Genomic DNA, 24089 nt, shown 5'->3' with positions numbered 1-24089 from the left:
CAGAAAGAAAATAAATTGAGGGTGTGTGATGCAGACGGGAAGGAGGTGCTTACCTGGAAAGTGCCAACTCCATCAGGATTAATTATGGATTATGGTGGAACTTGATGGTGATAGAAGGATGGAATGCGACACGCTATTCCACGCAATGTCGGGGTGTCGGGGCGCTATCGCTGAAGCATGTCCCTCTCGTCAACACACAGAGCACGCGCAGAGTCGCCAGTCAGAGAAAGAAAGTTGAAATCTTTGTTGTGTTCCAATAGTTCTATCGCATTATCCCGTCCCATGCCCAAACGATGTTGAAAGTCCGTACCCCAGCCAATAATATAATGCTATGCCGTTGAAAGTAAACCCTGCGCCATATATATGCAAAGACAGTCCTTATCTCATGTCCCATTCATCGTCTCATTCATAATTCGTAAACGCTCATGTCCTCACGCCATCGTCACAGCGAACCATAACCGCTATGGAGACTGGCATTTCCGTCCCACAGGAGCGGTTGCGCCGTCGCCTCCCTGGGACCTGTTGTTGGAACCTTGTGATATCTCATCACTTCTTCGCCCGTCTCATCAATAACCATCTCCGCCACAATAGTGTAGCCACCAAGCTTTGGTAAAAGCTTGGTCCACACCCCCCAATACACCACGCCCAGCAGCAAAATGGCAATTCCCACGAGAGGGAATGCGTAGTATGGATAGCCATCGGCGTTCCAGTCGCTGTTTGGTGGGATGAAGGGTGTGATGGCAAGGAAAATGTTGAGTAGGAGGTACACAATGGTGACCGGAAGCCACGTGCGCCACGGCGACGACCAGTTCTCGGACTTTTTGAACTGCAGGTAAATAAGCCCACCAGCAACCATGGTGTTGATCCATGCTCCTGGGTATGTGTACAGATTGACAATGAAGTTGTAGGCCGGGCCGGGAGGGGGTGCAACGAGCACAATAACGGTGACGATCCAATGCAAAAACAGCTGTACAGGTGGTCAGTAAAGTTCGAGTGATATCAGTCAGAATAGTCAGACTTGGAAAGAACATACCGCTGCAGCAGGGGTCCGGAAGGGCTTGGTAGAAGCCCAAAAGTTGCTCCATGGTAGGATTCCCTCCTTTGCCAACTCCTGGTTGACACGGGAGTGGGCGAAGCTGACGGCGAGAACATTCCCGATATTGCTTAGGGCGACGAAAGCCGGCAAGCTCCTGGCGGCGACGCTCTCTCCAAACATGTTGCGGAAGAAGAGGCCAGCAACAATAACCTCGGACTTTGCCAGCTCGGCCTTTGGAATAGCCGCAAAATAAGCCACATTCGCCAACACATACAGGATGGTAACGCCAATGACCGCGAGAGGCGCCGCAATTTTCAGTGTTCTCTGGGGATTCTTGAGTTCTCCCATGACATAATTGGCGTTTTCCCACCCCTTGTAGCTGTAAACAACCTGCAGGAGAGCGGTAGCATACGCATAGGCCCCGCCACCGCCATACCCATCCCCCTTTTCGATGGCCCAAAAGTTGTCGAAGTTGTGAGGGTCCGGGATCAAGCGGTATCCTGCCAATGCCGCAAATCCAGCGAAGACAATGAGCAACAAAACCAGCACCTTGAAGACCCCGAGTGCGTTGGTAAGTCGCAGGCCCCATGTGGGTTTGATTGCGTGGAGGAGCACGACGAATGTCATACAGGCGACGGCGATTATCCGTGGAACCAAGCCATCAGGCATAGGGTGACCGCATGCTAGCAGCACATATCGACCGAATGCAAGAGAGTTGCCAGCAGAAAACCCGAGCAAGATCATCTGGACAGCAAAGACGCTTGTGATGAGAAATGGCGGTTTCCGGAATACACGTTCCAGGTAGTTCTTCTCGCCTCCAGAGCGTGGAATAGCAAGGCCAAATTCGAGGTAGACACTGAGACCGGACAGAGTGAGAAGTCCTGCTGTGCTTTGTTAGCAAACATGAGCTGAGTCACTCGGAACCGATCAACTCACCGACTGCCCACAAGAGAATACTGATGCCAACCGAACCGGTCGAAGCGAAAATACTGGACGGTGTGGAGAATATGCCGGTGCCGATCATCTTGTTGAGGATCAAGAAGACAGCACCTGTGACACCAATTTTTCTCGAGTCTGGGACTCCATATCCAAGGCTGCTCCCCGTCTTTCCGCTGAGTAGAGAACCGTTCTCATCGTAGACCTCGCTGGCGGCTTCACTGTCGACATGGTCGGAATACGTGTCGTTGTCGACGGGCGGCTTCTTGTAACTTGTGGCGTCCGCCATGGTGGAAGGCTCTGAGTGAGAATGGAGTTCCTCGGATGAAGGAACCCTAATGTGTTGTGCAGAGGCGGCGCTCCTGCAAGTTTGGTGAACCGGTGTCGACGTAACGATTAACGCAGGGTCCGGTGCACAAACCGCTTCAAAGCCAAAAACGCGCGGAGTGGGAGAGGTAGAAGAAAAGCGCCAGGTGCGAAAGGCAGATAGCCCAATATATTGGGTCTACAATACTGAGATATCGCCATTTTCGGAAGTCGTGATCTGAAGCCTCTTCAGAGTCATCTGTCTGCCATGCATCCTTAGTCGATTGCGTGCTTGTGAGACCTGATGGCGGTCATGTCATTGGTCTCCACCATTCCCAGCGCCGGGCTCGGATATCGGGCGGGTGTCGGTGCGCACGCGATTCGACGTTGAACTAACCAATCAAAATTGTCAACGGCGACCCCAGTAGCTTCTTCCAACGTCAACTCATCCACCTCAGCCCAGAGCATCGGTTTCTCAACCGTTTCTGATGTTCTTGCGGCGTGCTCCTGTTTCGCGATTTTCGGCGATTTGAGAAACTAGGCTTCACGCTGTCTCGTTTTCTTGGCTTTTTATCAGCATATCCAAACCTACCAACTACATCAACAGCCGGGCTGTGACTCGAGAATCAAACTTTCAAACATATCGGTGTCATCTTCAGATGTGACCTAGTCTCAAACTGCACTGCCAACATGGGTGCACTCTCGCTTTAATACTTCCTGTCTTCTCAAGCCCTTATCAACACCTATTCCTCCGTGGTACCCTCGCCCAAGATGAGTGCCCCACCTGACGACACCACGGGCAACACAACAAATGGTTCTCCAGAAGCAGGAGACAGTACGGTAGCGGACCCTTCAACTTCAATCGCATTCACGCCTCTTCAAAAACTTCCACTCGAACTTCGGTTCATGATTTACCGCCACACATGGGAGCCAAAAACCATCACAATTTCAAGCCCTGGCGTTGGCAGAATCCATGACTACCGCGAGCTGCCTGTAACCCTGCGCATCAACAGCGAAACCCGACAGGAGACATTGAGGCACTACTATGAGTGTAATGTCTGGTCAAGATATGTCAACCATACCACCAATGAGTTCGGCGAGAGATGCAGAAAGGCATATATCAATCCATCTTTGGATACGCTATACCTAGATCACTTCCCAACTATCACCAGGATCGATATCCCCATCCCCCCGGTCAAGAAGCCGTGCCTACGGATCATTTTAAGCGCATACATCGACCAGCCGGGTGCTCTTGAGCTATTGCACGCCAAATCGGGTCTCGGGCCGCTCATTCTTGAGATGGAGATCGAGCAACAAATCACAAGAAGGGAAGTAGGTCAAGTTCAGTGACAGCTGAATCTGACTAATTGACGGGCGTATCATTGTGAAAACTGAAGATCAGGGCGCTGACAATATTCAGGGTTATGGGGTGGCATTGTTACTGAGCGTGGAGGAAGATATACCTATTGCTTTGGCCCGTGCCCAAGGACGTCGTTTAACTTTTGGTTCGACCAAAGAATCAGAACAAGGAGAAGGGGGCTAAGCTTAGCTTGGTCCTATGCATCAGCAGAATAGATTGATTGCCGGGCATGTCAAAGGCCAAGGCGCTGACGATCTTCGACATTCGGGATCAGGAATGGGAGGGTTCAAGTGTGTGGATGTGCAGACTTTTAATAGGACAGAGGCCGTCGTTTTACTGACCTCTGATTTGTGAAAGAGATGAATTAGTAGTCATTGCTCATGTTGATTCAAGCAATGTAATTCAATATGTTGATGAATGCAAATGTTGTCGTGACGGTCTTGATGCGAGAGCCTCCACAAGAACTACTCGTTGGGCTTACAGAAGCTGGGTGGTCTCTGCCAAAGCGATGTTCATGCTCAGCAGATATCAATCTCAAAAGCTTGGCTCATTCAAGACTTCATCCATACTTGATGATTATCATCCAGGTGCCAAATAAAATCACAAGTATGCAGCGAACACGTTCTATCAAACGAACAGCAACGGCCCGTCAAGTATTAGAGCCAAGCGTTGAGGTGACCATGGTGTACCCATCACTCCACACATTGGCAACATGACAGCGACTGCCAAGCGATGACCAAAAGCGCCAAGCCAAACACAAACGTAAACACACCAACAAAAGAATGACATGTAGATCTCTTTTTGAAACAGCAACCAGACTGAGGAAACTGGAGACTGAGATTAACGACGGATCTCTTTCTTCTCTGGGCACCCGTAGACACCAAAGCGTCTGAGGTTACCACTATATTGCATCACCGACTCGCAAAACAGTGACGCTGTGGTTGAGCTCCCATACTATCTGAAGAAGAAAAAGAGGAAAAGGCAAGCAAAATTTTGGCGCGCAGATTTGCATTTTGATGTCGCAAAGTGGGGCCGGGCGTTGCAGCGTCACGTGCTCCCTATCAAAAAAGCCAAAAGAGAGCTGCACGGTCCACCTCATCCCGCATTCGAATCATCTGCTTTGTGATTGGTCGCATCAAGCCGAGGTGCCGACACCTGCCGGGTTCGAGGCGTCGGATTCCCGACTGCTTCTCAATTGCCAACCTCGCGACAGCATCATTGACCTTCTCTCTGCTCAAAACACATTGGGGTACCTGCTTCTGCCGCCAGTTCACTTTCACACACACAAACCACACAAAATGATTGCCCAACGGACAGGCACGACGGCTCTCCGCAGAGGTACGCAGCCCACTATCCTGCTGGACAAAGCGTTTTCTTTTTTGGATCGATATACACGGACAACCGGGAACTTGGGAGGAGAAGATATCGCATGGACATGAAAGGACGTCATCACCACCAAACCGATCGCTAACATCATCTCTCCGCAACCTTCACAGTCGCCGCCAACCCCAATGCCGTCTTCACATCCACCTTTGCCAAGGCTGCCATGTCCCAAATGCAAACGAGGTACTTCCCCTCCCCCTCCAACCCACGATGATACGAACCAACCAACCTAACCCCTCCGGAATCCAGACAAGCCACCACCCAGAAAATCTCCGCCACCGAAGCCCGCTCCATCCTAGACGCTCAACGCCTCAACCGCCCCGTCTCCCCCCACCTCGATATCTACGACAAGCAGCAGACCTTCTTCGGCGGCTCCATTTGGCAGCGCTTCACCGGCTCCGGCCTCTCGGGCGGCCTCTACGTCTTCGGCGCCGCCTACCTCGCCGCCCCCCTCCTCGGCTGGCACCTTGAGTCCGCCTCCCTCGTCTCCGCGTTCGGTGCCCTCCCCTTTGCCGTCAAGTCCGGCGTCAAGTTCCTCGTCGCCTGGCCTTTTGCCTTCCACGCCTTCAACGGCGTCCGCCACCTCGCCCTCGACCTGGGCATGTTCATGAAGAGGCAGCAGATTGTCAAGGGGGGGTGGTACATCTGGGGCGCTTCGTTTGTCAGCGGGCTGTACTTGGCTTTCTTCCTTTAAAATGTGTGTGAATAGCGGGCAAAAGTTCTATTTGGAAGGGAGGTCAAATCATGAAAACTGGGGGGGGGAGTGAAGTGGGGGAAGAGACCAGGAAAATACCAAGGGAAGGATAGGGGGTGAGTGTGTGAGTAGGAGAAGGCAGAGCGGGGGAGTCAAGTTGCAGAATGTGTAACACTGGCAAGGAGAGGGGGGAAGATTATAGACGGCCGAAGCCAGGACACCATTTGTATAGCCACAACAGAGCATTTTTTTTGTCGCTGTTTGTTTATTATGCAAAGATTACTTGTACTTGCATTGATCGCTATTTTTACAGAAACCAGGGCTTGGAGATGATTCAATGTTGGCCCCTTCTTCATGGATAGAAAGTTTCGTTGTGAATCGGCTCTTTTTGACCACCCCAAAAACACACCCGCAGAATCAAATATCAACGGTTTAGCAACCTTTCTTCTTTTTGCCGAAACCTCCATAAACACCAAACGCCGCGCTGTCCAAGCCAGAGAAGAACCCCTTCCCGAATGTGATGATGATTATGATGATCATGATGGAGTCAAAGCCAACCAAACAACCCCTCCTACTCCAAGTGCCGTACCTCCAAGATCGCCTTGTTGAGCGTGTGGTCCGCCAGCGCGAGCACCCTTCTCCCGATGGTCTCCCCCAGGAAATCGACAATCTGCTGCGCTTCCCGCTCGAGATCCACGCCGTTAACGCCATTGGCATTAGGCTTGACGCCACCCCCGACAGCACCCTTGATCGCCTTCATGATACCGCCTACCAACATCTCGTACTCGAGTTTATGGGCCTCACCCTTGTCGTGGAGGGGTTGGAGGACGGCCTGGTCGAAGCTCTTGACGTTGGGAAGCATAAGGATCCGGACTGCTTCCGGCCCTCCGGCGGCAGCGACCCCACTTATGGCGCCGAACAGCACGGCCGGGGGACGGTTGGGTTCCATAAAGTACTTGAGGCATGTCCTGGTGAGCTTGGGGCGGAGTTGGCGGTTGCTCTTGTTATACTTGGTTGCAAGAACACCAAGGAGACTGGCGGCTAACTCGCGGAGGCTGTACTGATCTTTGACTGTGTCGGTTCCGTGTTCGATACCGCCTAGTTTGTTGGACATGAGGCAGGTGAGGATCGGGGCGGCGAGGGAGCTGGCGTAAGGGTCGAGGAAGAAGTTGGGGTTTTGGATGATGGCTTCGGTGAGTTCCATCATTTGGCGCAGGACAAAGAGATCATCGAGGCGGAGCGTGACTTGATTCGCAATGAAGTTGACAAAGTAGGGGAGGAGCTGGTGGAGGCCTGGGTCGGAGCGGACGGACTCCAGGGCGGCCATGCGCAATCGGGTCTTTTCTTCATCGGGGTCATCGTCGAGGACGGCGGATTGGATCTTGTCGAAGTAGAGGATAAGCTCTTTGCTGATGACGTGCTTAACGGCTGGTCGGAAGGAGACATTGTCATTGCCGGCGAGGGCAGCCAGGGCCGGGTTGGCGCCTGGGCCCTTCGGTAGGAGGTCCTTTGAGGATGTTTCGGCGGTGGTTGGGTTCTGGGGGATTGAGGGTTGGACGCCTTCGAGGGCAAGCCAGTGTGCTAAAGCAAACAAAGGTCAGTTTTCTTGTGAATCACACAAGTCGCATACGATACTAACAGGTGAAACTTGTATCCCGAGGGACCTTCGGTAGCGGCGCGTTAATCAGCTTCTCGAAATCCACCTCCTCGTCTTCGATGTAGAACAGCGGCTGGCCGGGTCCCAGGCTCGCCTCTCCATAGCGCAAGGGTCGGGTTGATTCATAACCGTACAATGGTTCGACTTGTAGTACACGCATGGCATTGGAGACATCTTGGACAGTCAGGGTGGTGCGATTGGAGGCCTTCATGAAGCGAAGCGACTCGATGATGACCTGGCCGATCCGGTATTCAACATCCTGGGCCAGCACTCGCAGCGGTTCGTCACCAAGGGAAATTCCTATTGAATCGGCCACGTCTCTGACATTTTCTGGATTCCAGAGCAATTTTGGATTGGAATCGTTTGCAGCCATGTTTGCGACGCGGTGATGTTTGAATGTGGTGATCTGCCGCCGTTGGAAGTCTTGCGGTTGCAGCTTGCGGTGGCTCTGGGTCGCTGTGGTGAGCAAAAGCGGCCGCGGTGAAGGCGCGCTAGGCAAGGTGGGGCTGCTCTCGGTGGGTCGTTGATGTGGTCCGAGCACGAATTTTTGGCAGTTGGGAGCCTGCAGGTGGCACGTGATGGTGCTGGCAGTTACGGAGTATGCACGAACCAGAGCTCCACGACTTTATCGATACTTGGGAATCGAGATCTGCATGACCAGCCTGCGAAACACCACCAAGCCAGATCGAGAAAAATTAACAATAATTTACACGTGCGGTTCCTGCATGCCATCTACCGTTTTGCAACATGTTCGAAGAACTACGCTTCTTAACGCGTAGGGCGTAGGGTCAGTGAGCTAGCGGATGAGGCTTGGACTACCGTAACTCGCACCACTCCAGGTTCTTCCGATGCCAAATCAAACTCCTCCGGATAAGCGTTGTCACAACCTTCCTAACAACCAGCCAGAAGACTCGAGCGAATGGCCTTCGCATCCGTGTTCTGTGCACTGTTTTCTCTGCAGCGAGCTGTCAGATATGCATATTCATCTCGCTTGTCATTATGTTCGTCGTGACACAGCATGCTACTTCATGCTCCTGAGGCACTCCAATACCAAGCCGGTAGGAAATCGGGTGGCTAGCGGTCTTGGTCTGGCTTCTGCTATCAAACTAGGCGCAGTTGACCGGGATTCCTGCAGGTGCCGGTGGCAACTGCAGAGCATACTACCCAGGAACAGACACGTCGCTGGCCTTGATATCCACTGCTCCAGATCACACCAGTCAATGACGACTCATGCTGCACCAAGGTCAACAGAGCTGACATTCACGCTGAGAATGTCGGTAAATCTAACACCTGGGCTCGAGGATGTTGGTATCTGTGCACACCTTGACGGGAAGCCAAGCCGCTCTGTCGGCCGCCTTACAGCGAAGAGATTACATCGGCCCTCCGCGATGCGTCAAGACCTCATTTCATGTTCAATTAACCAATCAAGTTCCCGGAAGCCACCGAGAAACCAGCCTCATCATTAACCATGCCTATCAATGTATTGTCTCAGAGACACTGGCGCCTGTGGAGTAGTGGCAAAGGACAGAGCCTCAACCGGCGTACATTGTGTTGAGGCCGGGGGCCAAGAAGGATGGCAGTCATCCCCCATAGTGACAGCTCGAGAGAGCGGACGTCTTTCTTGTTCTTCCTATTTCTGCATCATTCTCTGCCCTCCATCAATCCATTGCTTGTACGCCAAAACCACTTATTAGCCCCGATATTTACGCCCTGAGATTTGCGCCCATCTACCACAGTTTCGACATTAAGCCAGTCATTCCCGCTCGAACGTGTTTTTTGGCTCTTCGTCGATGCCATCCTGGCCTAACATGGTCTCACTACCAGTTGACCAGACACCTTCACATCGAAGAACACCAGAACCTTCTCAAAATCCTACAAGCTGCCATGACGCGCCTTCCATTACTCAGAACTGCCGACATTCATGCCCCGATACTAGCACGAACGACAACATCAAGCGGCTTGATTTCTCAGTCGCTTTGGCCGGGGACTGGAAGGATAGGATTCCTCGTCGACTCCCAGAAACGCCATCATATGCAAAGACCAAGAGTCACGATTCAAAGCCCGTGGACGCCAATCAAAACTATCTGACATGCCTGTCATCGAAGATTTCCGCGTTAACTCTCAACCCTGACTCTTCACACCCGCCAGGCCATCGATCCGATATTGAGCTCTCAATTGCTATGGCCGTTCATGAGAAGGCATGCTTCACGACAGATCAGCTAGGCGACGCGGGTGGCACCGTAGACTCCTCACGTGCAGAACACGATAATCAGCCGTCGAACTCGATGACCAAGTCGGCCATCACAACACGAGCCACGAAGAGAATGAAACGCAAGCGTAACTCTACAGCCGATGATGACCAAGAAGAGGACGAAGAAGGTGACGGCGACGATCCGCGTCGCAGCGACGGGAAAGAAACGCCCCCATCAAACCGTCCGATGGCTTGTCCTTATCGTAAATGGGATAAAAGGAAATTCAACTACCACGAGTATCCCAAATGCACAAAGAGCTTCCGCAACCTCACCGATGTCAAGTACGTTACACTTTTCTGTTTTTGTTGCAAGTTTTCACTGACAGGATTGTGCAGGGAACATATCAAGAAGGAGCACGTTCTGGCTCCATCTGAACTACCAAGTCATCGTCGCCAGGGCTTTGAGAACGGTATCAATCAGTATGCGGTAGACCAACTCAGGGACAGAAAAGGTCCCACGAAGATACACGAATGGCCGAGGCTGTGGGTCTTTCTTTTCAGCGATGATACCAACATTCCCAGTTCTGGTAGGTAGTACTACGTTCTGCTTTTTGTTGTCCATGCTAATGTCTCTTTCATTCAGACTACGAACCTTGCCAGGTGTTCGAGTCAAACGAGGTGACGGATATGATGAATCAGCTTGCCGGCCACTTCGGACCCCCTAACCTAGGCACCGACACTGCCATAAGAAACATTCAGTCCGCATACCTTACAAATCGAAACACAGTAACCCATGTGACTGGAGCTCCGAAACGGAAGAAGGACGGGAAACAAAAGGCCAGACATCTCAACACAGGCGCGCAAGGAACTCAACAGGCCACCAGCCTCGCCAACGGCAGGTATCAGAAACTTGCATCCAGAGCCGCTGATGACAACACTCCTGCGCGCTCCGAGGACTTCACAACGGCCGAGGAGGATGGCTCACTACCTCCAACCTCAGCATGCATCCATGCTTTTCCCGACGAGCCACCCACAAATGGTGGTAGTTCCTTCATCATGAGCTCCCATGCCAGCCCAGTTAGACGCTCAGCTCGGCTTACTTCCCAGCCGGCTCACAGTGTCTACCCCCCCGTTCCTGAACTGTGGAATAGTCTTCAGCACTTCCCCGGATATGGCGCGGACTTTGGCTGGACATCCAACGCTCGTAGCATTGACCAAGACATGACCGAAAACGGTAACCAGGTCTAGATGTGTCCATTTGTGCTGGCATTGCTGCTCGCTCTTATGCATCAGGTCGCTGCTCAGAATCTCAACATTACTGATAAAACAAATTCCAATTTGTTCTTCTTGTGTTGCTCATCATGCATTTATTTATCACTTACACTCCAATTTTTGGTTTACCTGTTCTAATGTCTACTACCAGTACATAGATACTGAAAATGGTGTCGTGGTCGATTCAACATCGGCGTATCTAGTTAGAATCATGTACTTATCGTCTTTCCAGCAAAAATCTCCCCTTTTCCCCTGTTTTTTACAGATCTCAAAGGCCCTTCTCGTGGTTGCCAGTTGCCAAGGATGTTTGACCCCACCAACAATGAAGCCCCTGAGCCCCTGAATTGGGGTAAATAAAGAGTTGCAGATGTGCGAGGTCATGTGGCAGTCTCCCGCAAGCACATCGTAAGGGACAAAATTGCGAATGCTTACAGTGCCAAAATCGAGCAGTTTTGTTGCGTTAAGGGTAGGATTAGATGTTTGCACTCATACAAGGTTGAAGGTTGAAAGAACCTTGAAGAATACAGTGTTTGCGGCCGTTTGGTTGGCCATCCACACTATGAATGGCAGCCCACTGGGAAAAGTCGTCAGTCTGCCACAAAACAAACGCCGACTTGAGTTAAACCTCGGTGCATTGGTGGCTTGATCAAGGCAAAACGCCTCTTGAATGTTAAACACTCTTAAAAACATTAAAATTTGCTGTAGCCACCAAACAGTAAGAGCTTTTAGCGGAAACCTTGCGATGTCCTCGTACTGGAAGGTTTTGAGCACAAAATCAAGATTTTAATTGAAAGGTTATCACTTTTCACTTTTCCGCATACCTTATAAAACCGGACGCAACCTTTGGATTATTCTTCTCTCACCTCTTCCGTTTTTTTCCCCACTAAGAGTCTTCAATTGAATCTATCCAGTCAGATTACGAGCGAGCCCAACCACAACACAAACAACATTGGACAACATCAACCGCATTTCTTTGCGTGCTACCTTACTTATCAAAGCCCAAATTCCAAGACCATGTCGGTTTCACTACAACCATATGGGCCGGCCTTTCAGCGCCTTCAACAGCGACTGGCCCGCGCAGCAGCCTTGCTACAGGAAGTATCAGTACCCCCGCCATCCCTCGACCGTCAATCAAACGCGTCGACGCAAGATGACTCGGATAGAGCCTGGATGCGACCTGGTGACATGTACGATGACAATGACGACAACGACGACGACAGCGACGGCCCCAACCACATTCAGGAATATTACGATGGCTTCGATCAGTACCCTCCAGAGACAAGGTCCATGCTACAAGTTGCCATCAGCATCAAGCGCACACGCGCCGGCGATATCTTTCACATGCTTGTCACCGCCGGCCCTCTCATGGGTCTTCGACTCTTCGTCATCAACCGACCATCATGTGTCGGACCGACTCTTGGCATGCTGATGACAAAGTTCGCCGATCAACACGTCGGCTCAAGTACCCCGGATTGCCCAGAGAGATTTCTCACCTCGCCTTTCTATGCACCGGTCATCTCCCCCCGCATCGAAGCGCTCCATACCCAAACGACTCCACCATTCACTAGGGATCCAACCCGTCGGTACGGGCTGACCCAACCAACCATTTACACGGCCCTCGGTGGAAACAAAAATTTCATGACTTGGCAACACGCCATGCTGTACTACATCCTCTATCAAAACGTCGACCATCACCTCGACGGGTTGATCCCCAGCCCTACCGACATCCCTCAAGAGCAGATACCGGAAAACATGATGCAGATGGATGCGTACCTTGCCGGAAGACATTACATCCCGCCGTCGGACATTCCAGAAGCAATCACCAACGCCCTGGACACCAGAGAGATCAACCCCGAGGAAGAAGGAGTGTCTTGCATTATCTGCATGGAGAATGTCGAGGAAGGCGAGGAGGGAGCACAGATCAGAATCTGCTCTCACGATTCCTTCCACAAGGGCTGTCTCACCACCTGGTTGAGGATGAGGAACACGTGTCCCTATTGCAGAGCGAGGGTTTATAAGAGATCTGATTTGGTTGACAGTATGGCATGGCTGGGAAGAGCTCCCGCACGGTTGGGGTTTATTGATTGGCAGCGGTTCCACCCTGGAGAGATTCCTTGGTTTGCTTCCCCCGCGCCACCCGAGGCTCCTGCTCCATCAGGTGAAGAAGGAGTCAGGCTTGGAGAACCATTGTAAGAAGCTTCATAGTGGGAATTTATCGTTATGGGATGATATCCGGGTTAGGGTTGTTTGGTGGTTGCCGTGGCTTGCGATTGACTTGGGAGGCAGGAGGTTGAAGGAGATACGACGAGGTTCGGACAGTTTTGGTGGATATTTCGCACGCTTTGCAGGGGAATTCCGGAGGGTTTGGAAGGCATATGCAGGGTGGTCAACAAGTCAAGCTGCCAGGGCAAGTCAAGCTGGCCGGATTTTTGCGCAAGTCAAATCAAATCCAGGGTAGGCTTAACCTACCGGTTTGCCAAGGCCCGAAAAAGTCTTTTTTGAAATTATATATATTAATAACAGCTAGGTTTATAGTGGTAAATGTATTAAGTTGGCCCCTGTATTTTTGCCAAAAATCGGGGCCGGGAAGACTACCGGAAGGCTTACAAGTCGGCAAGTCAAATCAAGCCGGTGAGGACCTCAAGTCAAGTCAAGTCAGCCTTCGACTTTACTTGACTTGACTTGTTGACCGCCCTGGGTATATAAGGACGTCGTGGGCAGTGTATTTCATTTTTCTTTTCTTTTCTTCCTCATCCGACAATTCAATCTTTTATCTGTGACCTATACCCAGCCGTGGGCCCTAAGCATTTATTTGGGGTTTTGTCAGAGCAACAGCGATGGCAAGATGGCATTGAAGTTATGGCTCAGTGTTGTGGTGTGAAATACATAAATGGTCTCTATTCAGTCTTTGTCGGCTTTATCCTGTAGAAAACGTCGGAGATGGGGAGCTATCATGTGAGCAGAGAATAGAGACTTGTGATGAAACACTAGGATTAAATGATCGCTATCTTGTTCTAAGACTCAAGGCATAATTACTAGTTACTCTAAATGCCTGTCAACTATTTATAAAGACCCATCAACAATCCTTCGAAGAATCCCATCCTGAGTGGCAACCTCGGATTTATTTTGCATTGCGTTGCGAAGCCTCCACGAAGGCACCCCCAACAACCGCCAAAGACCATTCCTTTATGCCCACCACCATTTTGGCCCTAGTTCCATGCCCTGCAGCCACGCCCTCGCCAGAGTCAATGTGTCAAACCACTTGTTATAGAAGCTCCGCACCAGCTTTGGTTGTTGGCCTCCCGGATCTTGCCATCTGCTCGTCGGTGATGACCAGCTGCTTGAGATTCTTGAGTTCCTTGAGCACCGGAATGAAGTCCTGGACTGTGCATGCTCTTTGCTCGATATGTTGGACTTGGCCCTCTTCAGGTTCCTCCCACACCATATGGTCGGGTGTCTCCCCTGGCCCATGCCATGTCCACTTCACATCCCGGTTGCCATAAATCGATAGTTTTGAGATGTCGGAAAAGAGGGAATGAATAGCTGATAAGGGCCTGTGTGTTAGCGTCGCCGCACTTTTCACAATTGAACACATACCTGTCTTCCCGATTCCAGGAGTTTTTTGCTGGAAAAAGAGAAAAAACCTTGGTTTGGTCGTTCCACACTTGAAAGACCATATGTCAGGCCTTACCTTTTGATGTCGCTAGGGCTCCAGCCGCTCCTGCATCTCTTCACATGCAGCTTACTACATTGGAAGAATCCAAACCGGAACAATTCAAGAGCCTCAGCAGTGTTCGAGTTTTGGGAGACTGACAAGGTCTGGACTGATGACATCGTTGGCAAGTGGCGACTCAAGCCAGGAAAAGGAACAATGGGGCGTGAGCCGAAGGTGTATGCCCACGCGGGATTCGACATATAACCGTCCACCCTGAGTGTCGAAAGTTCAGGCACGTCGCTCAGTACACGCATTGCCAGCCAAGGATCGACAGCAGGTGGAGCATCGAGACGGGGCCTCCCATCTTTTTCCCCTTTCCGTTTTGGAGGGTGATACTTGACACGCCAAATACGATAATCAATCCACGTGCTATACAACAATGCTCGACTACTTGCCTGTGAGGTTCTGAAGGCACTTTCCAGAGTTTTATGGCAAACTTGCGTAATACCTCGAGATAGTTGTTTGTTCTTTCCTGCAAGATCAACCATCCATTCGCGGCCGGGTTCTTCTTCGCCGACGCCCAGGACCAATGTGTGAAAAATGTAGGACCTCAGAATTGTATGAAAGAGCTTGCAAACCAGTGAGACCATTTTGTAATCGTCGAAGGAGAGTGGTCCGGACTAAAAAACAAGGCGCAATATTTCGACTGGGAGCGTGTTCAGTGGTATGGATGGTTTGTCAGCGAGGCTGCTATCGTCGAACTTGCATTTCACTGCCTTTTTGCGCGTTCGAGGCTGCGCTGTCGCCTCGGCCTCTTCGCGCGTTTGCGACTGGGTTGTCACCATGGTAGTGGAAGGATGGGTATGAAAAGATTGGTCCGGAAAAGTTCTGCGACGTCGGAATGAATGTTAAGTGCAAGACAAGTAAGGGGCCAATATTCAGTTGATTGGGAGAATAAGTACTGGAGGTGCATGTGCCATGGTCTGCACGCTCTACCAAATAATAGAGACTGCAGGGTCTGATCGTACCTCTTTATTTTGGCCAAAGGACCAAAGTTGGGTGGGTTCAACATTGAAAGCAAAATATTAAAATTAGCCATATACTAAGCCTAGTAATTGCGAATATTTTCTTCGCCCCATTGCACTCAGTATTGGCTATGTGGTAAATGTTGCAAAAACTGGGAATAGCTTCAAGTGAGTGGGCTCCACAGCAAAGCCTCGGCCAAAAGTGGTGCATTTCCAAGCCAAAAAATTCCATTGAGAAAAGGGCATATTACCAAGGGTGCGGTCAGGCCTTGATACAGAAAGACGGATGTAACTGACGCCCTGCTACTGTAAGGTAGACGACTTGTCTACTCCCCAACTTCCTTCCCAGAGAAAAACTTCACAACCCAAACCAGTCAATCCAACATCCAAACAAGAAACCCCCTGTCCCCGACCCGCCAATCACACAAAAGTTATGTTTCCAACCAATAAACCAGCCTCCCAATCTCAAACCAACCCCCTTACTTCTCACTCAACCCCTTAGTCTGCACCGTCTCCAACTCACTAGTCTCCCCCTTCCCCTCATCATTACTCGCCGACCCAGACTCAAGATCATTCACCCTTGTCCCCTCCTGCATAATATTCATCCCCGCCGGCAACACCTTCTCGAACTCCCTCCCGCGCTTCTCCGGCCCAACCGCAACCCACGTCGCGATCCCAAAAGCGATAATCGCCGTCGCGATGCCCATCACGGGACCATACGCCTCCACCATCTTCCCAGAAGCACTCACAACAAACGTGCTCTCGGCTATAGCATTGACGATCTGCGCTGATGGGGAGGAGATCATATTGCCGAGTTGGTAGGTGATACCTGGGAAGGATGAGCGGAAGGCAGGTGGCGAGAGCTCATTCAAATGGATGGGAATCACGCCCCAGGCACCCTGGACAAAGAATTGCATGAAGAAGCCGCTTGCTGAAAGACCGCCTTCATCTGTGGGGAGAATCCACGCAGGGATGAGCGCCATGCTGATGAGCGACGCGACGATGATTGTTCTGCGGCGGCCGAACCACTGGGAGATGTACCCGATGATGGTCCCTCCGACGCAAGCGCCGGCCTTCATGATGATACTTGCCCGACTGGCTCCAGCGTTCTCGAGCTCCTTCTGCGTCAGCATAAAGGTCGTGTAGCTGTCTTGGGAGGTGTGGCTGTAGTCTATCAGGGCATGTGTCAGTACCAACCCAGCCAACGACTTGGGAAATAAAGCGTACAGTTGAACCACGTCATCAGAATAATGCAATAAACGCACATCTTCCACTCTTGCGCAAGCATCACCCGTGTTTCCTTCCAGAACGCAGAGGGGTTTGCCTGCGCCTTGCCAGCAGCGCGAGCTTCGATGAACTGCCTAGACTCGGGGAAGAGACAACGCACGAGGCCAACAAAGATCGAAATAGCGGCGGCAATCCAAAAGACTGTCTTCCAGCTCTCCGTCGCGCCACCAACACCCAGATTGGCACAAGCAGCGCACACATATCCGAGCGAGTATCCTTGCTGGAGGATTCCAGACATGAGACCGCGGGCGTCGACTGGGCTGTTCTCTAGGGCCATGGCGATAGCATTGCCGTAGCTATTACACGGTGGTCAGCACATGGTCAAAGTTTCGGGCAACGAGAGAAGAACCTACACTCCGCCCATGAACAAGCCAAACAGGGCTCTGACAGCCAAAAACTGCTGGAACGTGCTGCTGTAGATTGTGGCAATCTGCAACACACCCAATACAATCATGTTGAACACCATGGGCCATTTCCGTCCCCACTTGTCACCAGCGAGGCCGAACATCGCCGCGCCTATTGATCGAAGCAGCAGTGTGAGCGTGATGGCGGTAGATATTTCGGTCTTTGTCGTGCCATAGTAATCAGCCAGTTTCTTTTGCTGAATCGAAAGAGCGTGGAAGTCAAAGGCATCGGCTGTCCAGGCTGCGAAGCCGACGATGAAGAAGAGCCAATCGCGCGCTGATAACTGGGCTAACAGGCTGATGGGGTTCTTGAGAGGGATCGGACGCGCCCATTCTGTCCTTGTATGACCAAGGTGATCTGTGACGACGATTCGTTGCTTGAAGTTGAATAAATCCCTTATGCCTTGCTTTGCTGTAGGAACAATTCCCTTGGCGATGGGATCAGCTGGCTGATGCGTTGACTCCATGGATGTGGTTTATTCCCGTCAAGTAGCGGGGTGCGGTTAGGGAAGCGAAGAGAGAAATATGTGGGGGAAGGGAAAAAGACAGGACTATCGGACTGAGACCGACCGGTGTCCGTCTTATCTGGAATTCAGGGGACCGGGGAAGAGACCTGCATTCTTTTGTAGGGCGGTAGGTCAGACATGATTAGGGTAAGCGTGTTGCCGCTCACGCGGTGCCTGATGAAATCACGATTCTCGTAAACCATGAATGCCTCCCCCCTCCCCCCTCCCCCCCCCCCCCTTACTTGCCGACCGCACAATGGGTGGGCGCGTCGAGTGTGACCATGAGGAGGGGTCAAATGTGGGGAGTCCACAAAATCCGGCGAGAAGGCTGCATGTAGGGCGTGGAGGATCAACGGCGCCGGACTTTTTGACGGCGGCGCGAATGCTGTTGAAGTGTTGATGACAGGACGTCATGTGGAATTGGCTTGGCTGCCAAAAGAAGTTTGAGCCTGCCAAGCACGCCATTGTGGCTTGCCAGGCGCCTTGGCATATGCTTGATTGACGATGCCAAGTTCGACAAGACAGTTGACTGCCGGCTCCCGTCTCTTGAGCCAATGGGCGAAGATGCTGTCTCAGATGTCGGCGGAATGCGCGAGCCCATTGCGATTGTGAGCTTTCACCTCCATGGTCCCGTTGTCTACTTTGGCGTCTTCAAACGGATGTGAGCCATCAGCCATGGTCAACCATACGAGCCCATGGATCAACAGGGCGGAGGGGAGCAGGGCAGAGTCTACGCGAATAAGCTTTGCGGGGAAGTCATTCCCGGATGGTCAGCAGGGGACGACGGGCGACTCAGACTCCTCAACGGGGCTACCTAAGGATCTATTGTCCGGACATGTGGAAGTCGGAGCACCGATTATTTGGCCGAGAGAATGGGGTCGAGCCGGTGAAGTGTGCGGTATAGCGTGCTGAGACCAGTTAGTTTGACCTGCGGCTTTCCTCTTCCTCACATCCCACCTTCCTAATTTGCAGTTCACCGCTGATCCATCATTCGATCGCCACGATTCTGTGTTCTATCAGCGGTGGAACATTGTTCCAATGCGACTTGGAGAGAAATGTTTATCCTGTTGTGGTACGTGACATGCCTTTTGAACGAGGATATCAACAGCCAGCTGCCACCTTATCATATGATTGGAATCCTACCGGCGTTGTGCTGATGGGGAAAGAATTGAAGCTATCATCTGTCATCTTTGACCAAGCAAGCTGCAGCGTCAAGCCGAGGACTGAGCTGTGCAGAGGCTTGGGCTTGGTTTTTGCCAAATCCTGAGGGCGAAGAAACCTCAAATTCTTAACAGTGACGATGATATCATCATTGCCTTGGTATCTTACCACATTGGTCAAGATAAGCGCGGCATTGAGCCAACTGCCAAGATAATAGCCGCGTAGGACTCTGAGGACATGCCTCGTGTTTGGGCCACTCTCCCTACTTACTTCCACGAGTACCTCATTCCCACCCCCTTGATGAGGAAGTTCGCTGTCCAGCTCATACTCGTACTTCATTTTGCCCACGCAAGCAGTGTCACTTATACTGACTGGTAAGCCTCAGTTCAGTGATTAACAATTAATGAACACACCAAATTTTAACCCTCAAAAATCTACTAGATATCAGACAACCCAACATCATGATCAAATTCCAAGATATATCCCTCATCAAGTCTGAATTCCCCATCGACCACCCAACCCCAACACAAAACCGAACCAAGGCAAAATACACTCCGATCCTAAACCGTTCCGTAGTAGGATACTACACCACCGTCGACCCCAGAAGCGACCCAACGCTTATTCTCTGAATAGATACCACCTGTTGGGTATCATAAGCTCAGAGACCACCTAGCGAAAATTTTAAACCATTTTGGATGTTTTTCTAAAGAACTGCTTGCTCAAGGAGATGCCGAGACCGTGAATAGCATATTCGAAGGAGAGGGACGAATCAAGGGGGTCAAATCGACAGGTGTGCCACCATTAGAGCACGAAAATGGTGGTGCGGACTGCGGCGGAATGAGATAAATCTATTCCTTGATTTCCTGGGATGCATGATGAAAATCAGCCCGGCGGATCGTATGCCGGCTGTGAGCTTGTCCAGCATCCGTGGATGACCAAGAACATGGATCGGTAGGACGAGGGCCGTTTATATTATGCAGTTAAGTTGCTTTCTGCAGAATATCGATTTATGTGAGGATACTCGATGGTATCTGTGATGCTGGGCCCTAAGCCGGGCTGGCACGCATGTCATCGGATGTTTTGTCGAGCCGGATCATCGCTGGGATTTTCAATGCCAAACACGCACGGCTATCACGACTTTCATGCGGTAAAGGCTTCTTGTTTTCCGGCCTCAAAAGAGATAGACTACAGGGTGCTAGACTCGTTGCATCTGATTGCTGATCAAAATTGGGATACGGAGGTAAGGTCGCATTGGTGTCGAAAGTCGGCCATATCATGCTTCAAGCCGGAGAAATACTTGGCCAGCAACCAACTTGAGTGAAAGGACATGGAAACCAAAGTTGGCTGGAAATAACTCGAAAAAAGATCAGGAGAAAAGCTGCAAAAAGAAGTCACGAGATTGATCATTTCCCCCAGAGCAACAACCCTCCGCGGCCTCGTTACTCTGAGAACATAGTGGACTACGCCGCCAGAAAATCTTTTGTTGCAAAAGAGAGAGCGCCCACCTTGGGAGTTGAACCCGCAGTATTGCCCACCAAGTGATGGTTTCGTGTTGAAGGAGACCGCTGATCACTTGACCGACCATAGTACAATGTGACTGTTCTTGATGAAAGCAGGAGCGAACTTGTTGCTTATGAAGGGCAGGCGTGGCCGAGTGGTCGCTCTTTGCCCCTTTGCAACGGACGCGGCTGGCCCCGCATCCCACCAGCTCAGCGGGATCAAACCACACCCAGAGATCGACGGAACAATCAATACCGGGATGGTGCTCAAGCATTGATCTCCATATTCAACACATACGTGACACAAGCCATGGGCGATTACAACCAAAAGCTGAGCTCAGCCATCTTCTTGCTCATAACCACCCCCGTGTCTCGTCACAACCTGAACTCATCGTGTCAAGTGTTTCTCAGCCAAGAACAAACAGCCCGCCATTCTAGGAAGAGAATGTTCAACCATACCTGTTTTGAGATCATCAACAAACAGAGTCCAGACCAGACTTGAGGAATGTCTTCTCCCAGCAATATCACCTTTCCAAATCTCACCTCCAACCCCGATGAGTCTTACCAGGTCAACATCATCGCCTGTGCCGTGATCACATGGGTTATTGGAGCAACATTTGTAGGACTGCGGTTCTACACCCGAGGGATCTTACTTCACAACATCCTCGGAGCAGAAGACTGGCTTATACTACTGGCATTGGTCTTTGCGGCAGCAACATGTGCAGGCCTGATTGAGCGTAGGCATACCCCTTAGACACCCCAGCTAACTGATTGCTAACCAAATCGAGATCCAGAAGCGGTTTACGGCCTAGGAAAACACACACTAGATATCAACCCCGACCTCATCATCCCAATGGCGAGGGTGAGCACTCTCCGAACCCCATACCCACTCCCACTGCCCCTATTAGCCCCAGAGTTCAACCCACTAACACCCCCCCTTGCAGGCAGGCTGGTACACAATCCTCTATTACCTCCTAACCCTCCTCCTAACCAAACTCTCCCTCCTCCTCCTCTACCTCCGCCTCCTAACCTACCACCACGCCCGCTACTACGTCCACCTAATCCTCCTCATCGTCATCCTCACCAACGGCCTCTGGACCCTCACCACCGTTCTAACCGCCTGCCTCCCCCTCCCCGCCTTCTGGGACAAAGCAACTTACCCAAACGCCTACTGCCACCCACGCCCCTTCTGGCTAGGGAACACGGGCCTCCACATCGGCACCGATATCCTTTTATACATCCTCCCCCTCCCCGTAATCGCCAACCTGCAAATGAAGCCAAAACAAAAGGCCATGCTATACGGTGTTTTCGCTTTGGGTTTCTTGTACGCCACTTCCCCCTTTACCTAACACTGTGATTTGGCTAATGGGCATGTAGTGTCTGCACAATATCGGCAGTCCGCCTATGGGACTTGGTCGAGCAATACTCCCGCTCCGACTTCACCTTTGACAACGTCAGCATCGCCTACCTAACCTGCATCGAGATCAACGCCGCCATCGCCTGCGCGTGCTGCATGACGCTCAAGCCGTTGGTCAGCAAGCTGTTCCCGAGGTTCTTTTCCGGGTCCAATAGCGACAGCTTGGAAACGCTAGGGGATGAAGCTGGGCCTGATGACGCTGGCAGAGTCGCGGAGCAAAAGGGAAGGAATCCGCCTACTATTGGGTCGAAGCCTTCACGGAGGGTGGGCGAGCAGGATAGGGAGACGTGGATTTCAATGTACCAGAGTCAGAGGGATAGTGACAGTTTAGAGTTGCAGGGGAGGGACATCGTGGAGGCTGAGAAGGGGGCGTCGCAAGCAATAGCAGAGAAATAAGGGCACAGAGTTCTTGATGCACAATGTAATCGCTGACATTGGCCTGATAATGGACCGCCATCCCTTTTCACAAGAGTAACCACTGCGGTTTGACAGGTACATATCCAATATCCCAGTGCATCACCCCTTTCCGGAGTAAATAATTTGACACTATTGGTAGCGCTGTGGTATAATGATACGTAAATTTGCATTCTCGCATAGCTTAGATTCCGGCCGAGTCAGCCATGCCGTCGGAAAAAATAATGGCGAAAGGGAAGAGGTACGTTACCTTCATATTCTGAGGCCCCTTTCCTCCCAACCTTTTTTACCGGACCCTGTGTCGCGGGGCAAGCCAGCCCTTCCCTGACTTGCCGAAATGGTCTACTGTTGACAGTAGAAGTACATGGAAAACCGACCCATTCTTGACCATAATCAAGCAATGAGGTCGGCCACGTTCATGGGCATTTCGTCGATCTGAGTGGAGTAATACACTAGACACAGTTAGCTGACTGCGCCCCAAATGGGAATTGAAAAATACTCACACTCGATATCGCGGAGGATGCGCACATCCTCCGTCGTCACGAAGTTGATAGCGACACCCTTACGCCCGAATCTGCCCGAACGACCGATGCGGTGGATGTAGTTCTCACGATTGCTGGGAAGGTCGTAGTTGATGACCAGACTGACTTGTTGAACGTCGATACCACGAGCCCACACATCGGTCGAGATCAACACTCTGCTGTTGCCCTGTCTGAAATCCTGCATAATGCTGTCACGCTCCTTTTGTGGCATGTCACCGTGCATACTGCTGACAGTGAAGTTGGCCTCCCTCATCTTGTCTGTCAACCAGTCGACCTTTCTCCTTGTGTTGCAGAAAATTACGGCTTGGGTAATGGTAAGGGTATCGTAGAGATCGCACAGGGTGTCAAACTTCCAGTCCTCCTTTTCGACGGCAATGAAGTATTGCTTGAGGCCTTCGAGCGTCAACTCGTCACGCTTGACGAGAATACGAACCGGATCGGTCATGAACTTGGTCGTCATGGTAAGGACATCGTGGGGAAGAGTAGCGGACACAACCACAACCTGAGTGGCGGGTGGCAGGTAGCGGTACACATCGTAGATCTGCTCCCGGAAACCCTGGTTGAGCAGTTCGTCGGCTTCATCCAGAACCAACATCTTGATATGGCGGGTGCGCAAGTGGCGACGTCTGATCATGTCGGCAACACGGCCAGGGGTGCCGGATACGATGTGCTGGCCGTAGTCGAGCTTGCGAATATCCTCGCCCACGTTTGTTCCACCAATGCAGGCATGGCACTGCACGTTCATGTAATCACCCAACGCCATGACAACGCTCTGAATCTGTGTCGCAAGTTCGCGGGTTGGTGAAAGGACAAGAGCCTGGGTCTCGCGCACAGCGGTATCGATGACTTGGAGCATACTAATGGAGAAAGTTGCCGTTTTACCAGTACCGGATTGGGCTTGGGCAATGGTATCGCGACCTTTGCAAATCTGAACGATAGCTCTGGACTGGACGGCGGACGGCGACTCGTAGCCGTAGGCATAGATACCACGAAGGAGACTCTCTGTAAAGAAACAGTAGTCAGTCTTGACGATCAATGTAGCCTCGCAAGCTTGGAGATCCTACCCTTCAATGACATGGACTCGAAAGTTGGGTGGACCGTGACCTCCTTCGAGGTCGAGAACGTGAGCTTCTCATCGGCCTTGCGATCAATACCACCTTCAGCCATCTTGATTTTCGAGTTGGCGCAAACGGTGAGAGATGGGGTGCTGTGTATGGTTGATGGACGTATGTGGTTGAGGTGGGTTGAAGCAAGCTCAAACAAATGTTCCAGTGGAATGCGCTGCTGAAAGTTGAGGCGGCGCGACAACTTGGACTGTGGGGCGGCGCAAGAACAGCACGACCC

At 51.5% G+C, this 24089-nt stretch overlaps 11 protein-coding genes across 11 annotated transcripts; 6 read left to right on the top strand and 5 right to left on the bottom strand.

Annotated features, from left to right (window-relative positions):
* Window positions 1–220: 220 nt before the first annotated feature.
* Window positions 221–3784, bottom strand: QC761_207030 (uncharacterized protein). The gene is made up of 3 exons (XM_062876446.1): window positions 1973–3784; window positions 1034–1920; window positions 221–967 (listed from the first exon to the last, which is right to left on the bottom strand). The coding sequence occupies exons 1-3, from the start codon at window positions 2259–2261 to the stop codon at window positions 443–445; spliced, it is 1701 nt and encodes a 566-aa protein (XP_062735039.1). The 5' UTR covers window positions 2262–3784; the 3' UTR covers window positions 221–442.
* QC761_207020 (uncharacterized protein) lies at window positions 2740–4086 on the top strand. The gene is made up of 2 exons (XM_062876445.1): window positions 2740–3610; window positions 3699–4086. The coding sequence occupies exons 1-2, from the start codon at window positions 3050–3052 to the stop codon at window positions 3819–3821; spliced, it is 684 nt and encodes a 227-aa protein (XP_062735038.1). The 5' UTR covers window positions 2740–3049; the 3' UTR covers window positions 3822–4086.
* A 685-nt stretch (window positions 4087–4771) lies between these two features.
* On the top strand, window positions 4772–5987 carry SDH3 (cytochrome b subunit of succinate dehydrogenase, Sdh3p). The gene is made up of 3 exons (XM_062876444.1): window positions 4772–4976; window positions 5135–5204; window positions 5271–5987. The coding sequence occupies exons 1-3, from the start codon at window positions 4937–4939 to the stop codon at window positions 5713–5715; spliced, it is 555 nt and encodes a 184-aa protein (XP_062735037.1). The 5' UTR covers window positions 4772–4936; the 3' UTR covers window positions 5716–5987.
* taf6 (histone H4-like TAF Taf6, SAGA complex subunit) lies at window positions 5806–8036 on the bottom strand. The gene is made up of 2 exons (XM_062876443.1): window positions 7355–8036; window positions 5806–7296 (listed from the first exon to the last, which is right to left on the bottom strand). Exons 1-2 carry the CDS (start codon window positions 7743–7745, stop codon window positions 6287–6289), a joined length of 1401 nt encoding a protein of 466 aa, XP_062735036.1. The 5' UTR covers window positions 7746–8036; the 3' UTR covers window positions 5806–6286.
* A 17-nt stretch (window positions 8037–8053) lies between these two features.
* On the top strand, window positions 8054–11108 carry QC761_206995 (uncharacterized protein). The gene is made up of 3 exons (XM_062876442.1): window positions 8054–9905; window positions 9960–10150; window positions 10207–11108. Exons 1-3 carry the CDS (start codon window positions 9163–9165, stop codon window positions 10809–10811), a joined length of 1539 nt encoding a protein of 512 aa, XP_062735035.1. The 5' UTR covers window positions 8054–9162; the 3' UTR covers window positions 10812–11108.
* A 912-nt stretch (window positions 11109–12020) lies between these two features.
* QC761_206990 (uncharacterized protein) lies at window positions 12021–13028 on the top strand (the record flags this gene model as incomplete). Its single annotated transcript, XM_062876441.1, has 1 exon — window positions 12021–13028. One exon carries the CDS (start codon window positions 12021–12023, stop codon window positions 13026–13028), a length of 1008 nt encoding a protein of 335 aa, XP_062735034.1.
* A 1072-nt stretch (window positions 13029–14100) lies between these two features.
* Window positions 14101–14512, bottom strand: QC761_206985 (uncharacterized protein; the record flags this gene model as incomplete). The annotated part of the gene is made up of 2 exons (XM_062876440.1): window positions 14101–14389; window positions 14433–14512. 2 exons carry the CDS (start codon window positions 14510–14512, stop codon window positions 14101–14103), a joined length of 369 nt encoding a protein of 122 aa, XP_062735033.1.
* Window positions 14513–15561: 1049 nt separating this feature from the next.
* QC761_206980 (uncharacterized protein) lies at window positions 15562–18655 on the bottom strand. The gene is made up of 3 exons (XM_062876439.1): window positions 17156–18655; window positions 16743–17098; window positions 15562–16686 (listed from the first exon to the last, which is right to left on the bottom strand). Exons 1-3 carry the CDS (start codon window positions 17671–17673, stop codon window positions 15995–15997), a joined length of 1566 nt encoding a protein of 521 aa, XP_062735032.1. The 5' UTR covers window positions 17674–18655; the 3' UTR covers window positions 15562–15994.
* A 455-nt stretch (window positions 18656–19110) lies between these two features.
* On the top strand, window positions 19111–19719 carry QC761_206977 (uncharacterized protein; the record flags this gene model as incomplete). Its single annotated transcript, XM_062876438.1, has 3 exons — window positions 19111–19228; window positions 19315–19448; window positions 19507–19719. 3 exons carry the CDS (start codon window positions 19111–19113, stop codon window positions 19717–19719), a joined length of 465 nt encoding a protein of 154 aa, XP_062735031.1.
* A 1158-nt stretch (window positions 19720–20877) lies between these two features.
* On the top strand, window positions 20878–22185 carry QC761_206975 (uncharacterized protein; the record flags this gene model as incomplete). The annotated part of the gene is made up of 4 exons (XM_062876437.1): window positions 20878–21109; window positions 21167–21234; window positions 21317–21696; window positions 21750–22185. The coding sequence occupies 4 exons, from the start codon at window positions 20878–20880 to the stop codon at window positions 22183–22185; spliced, it is 1116 nt and encodes a 371-aa protein (XP_062735030.1).
* FAL1 (RNA helicase) lies at window positions 21833–24041 on the bottom strand. Its single transcript, XM_062876436.1, has 5 exons — window positions 23810–24041; window positions 22707–23747; window positions 22454–22655; window positions 22093–22386; window positions 21833–21881 (listed from the first exon to the last, which is right to left on the bottom strand). Exons 1-3 carry the CDS (start codon window positions 23910–23912, stop codon window positions 22597–22599), a joined length of 1203 nt encoding a protein of 400 aa, XP_062735029.1. The 5' UTR covers window positions 23913–24041; the 3' UTR covers window positions 21833–21881; window positions 22093–22386; window positions 22454–22596.
* Window positions 24042–24089: the final 48 nt, after the last annotated feature.

The sequence above is a fragment of the Podospora bellae-mahoneyi genome, chromosome 2 (assembly GCF_035222275.1).
Source record: "Podospora bellae-mahoneyi strain CBS 112042 chromosome 2, whole genome shotgun sequence".
NCBI lineage: Eukaryota > Fungi > Ascomycota > Sordariomycetes > Sordariales > Podosporaceae > Podospora > Podospora bellae-mahoneyi.
The sequence above is the reverse complement of the archived record's forward strand: the minus strand, read 5'-3'. Positions and strand labels throughout refer to the sequence as shown.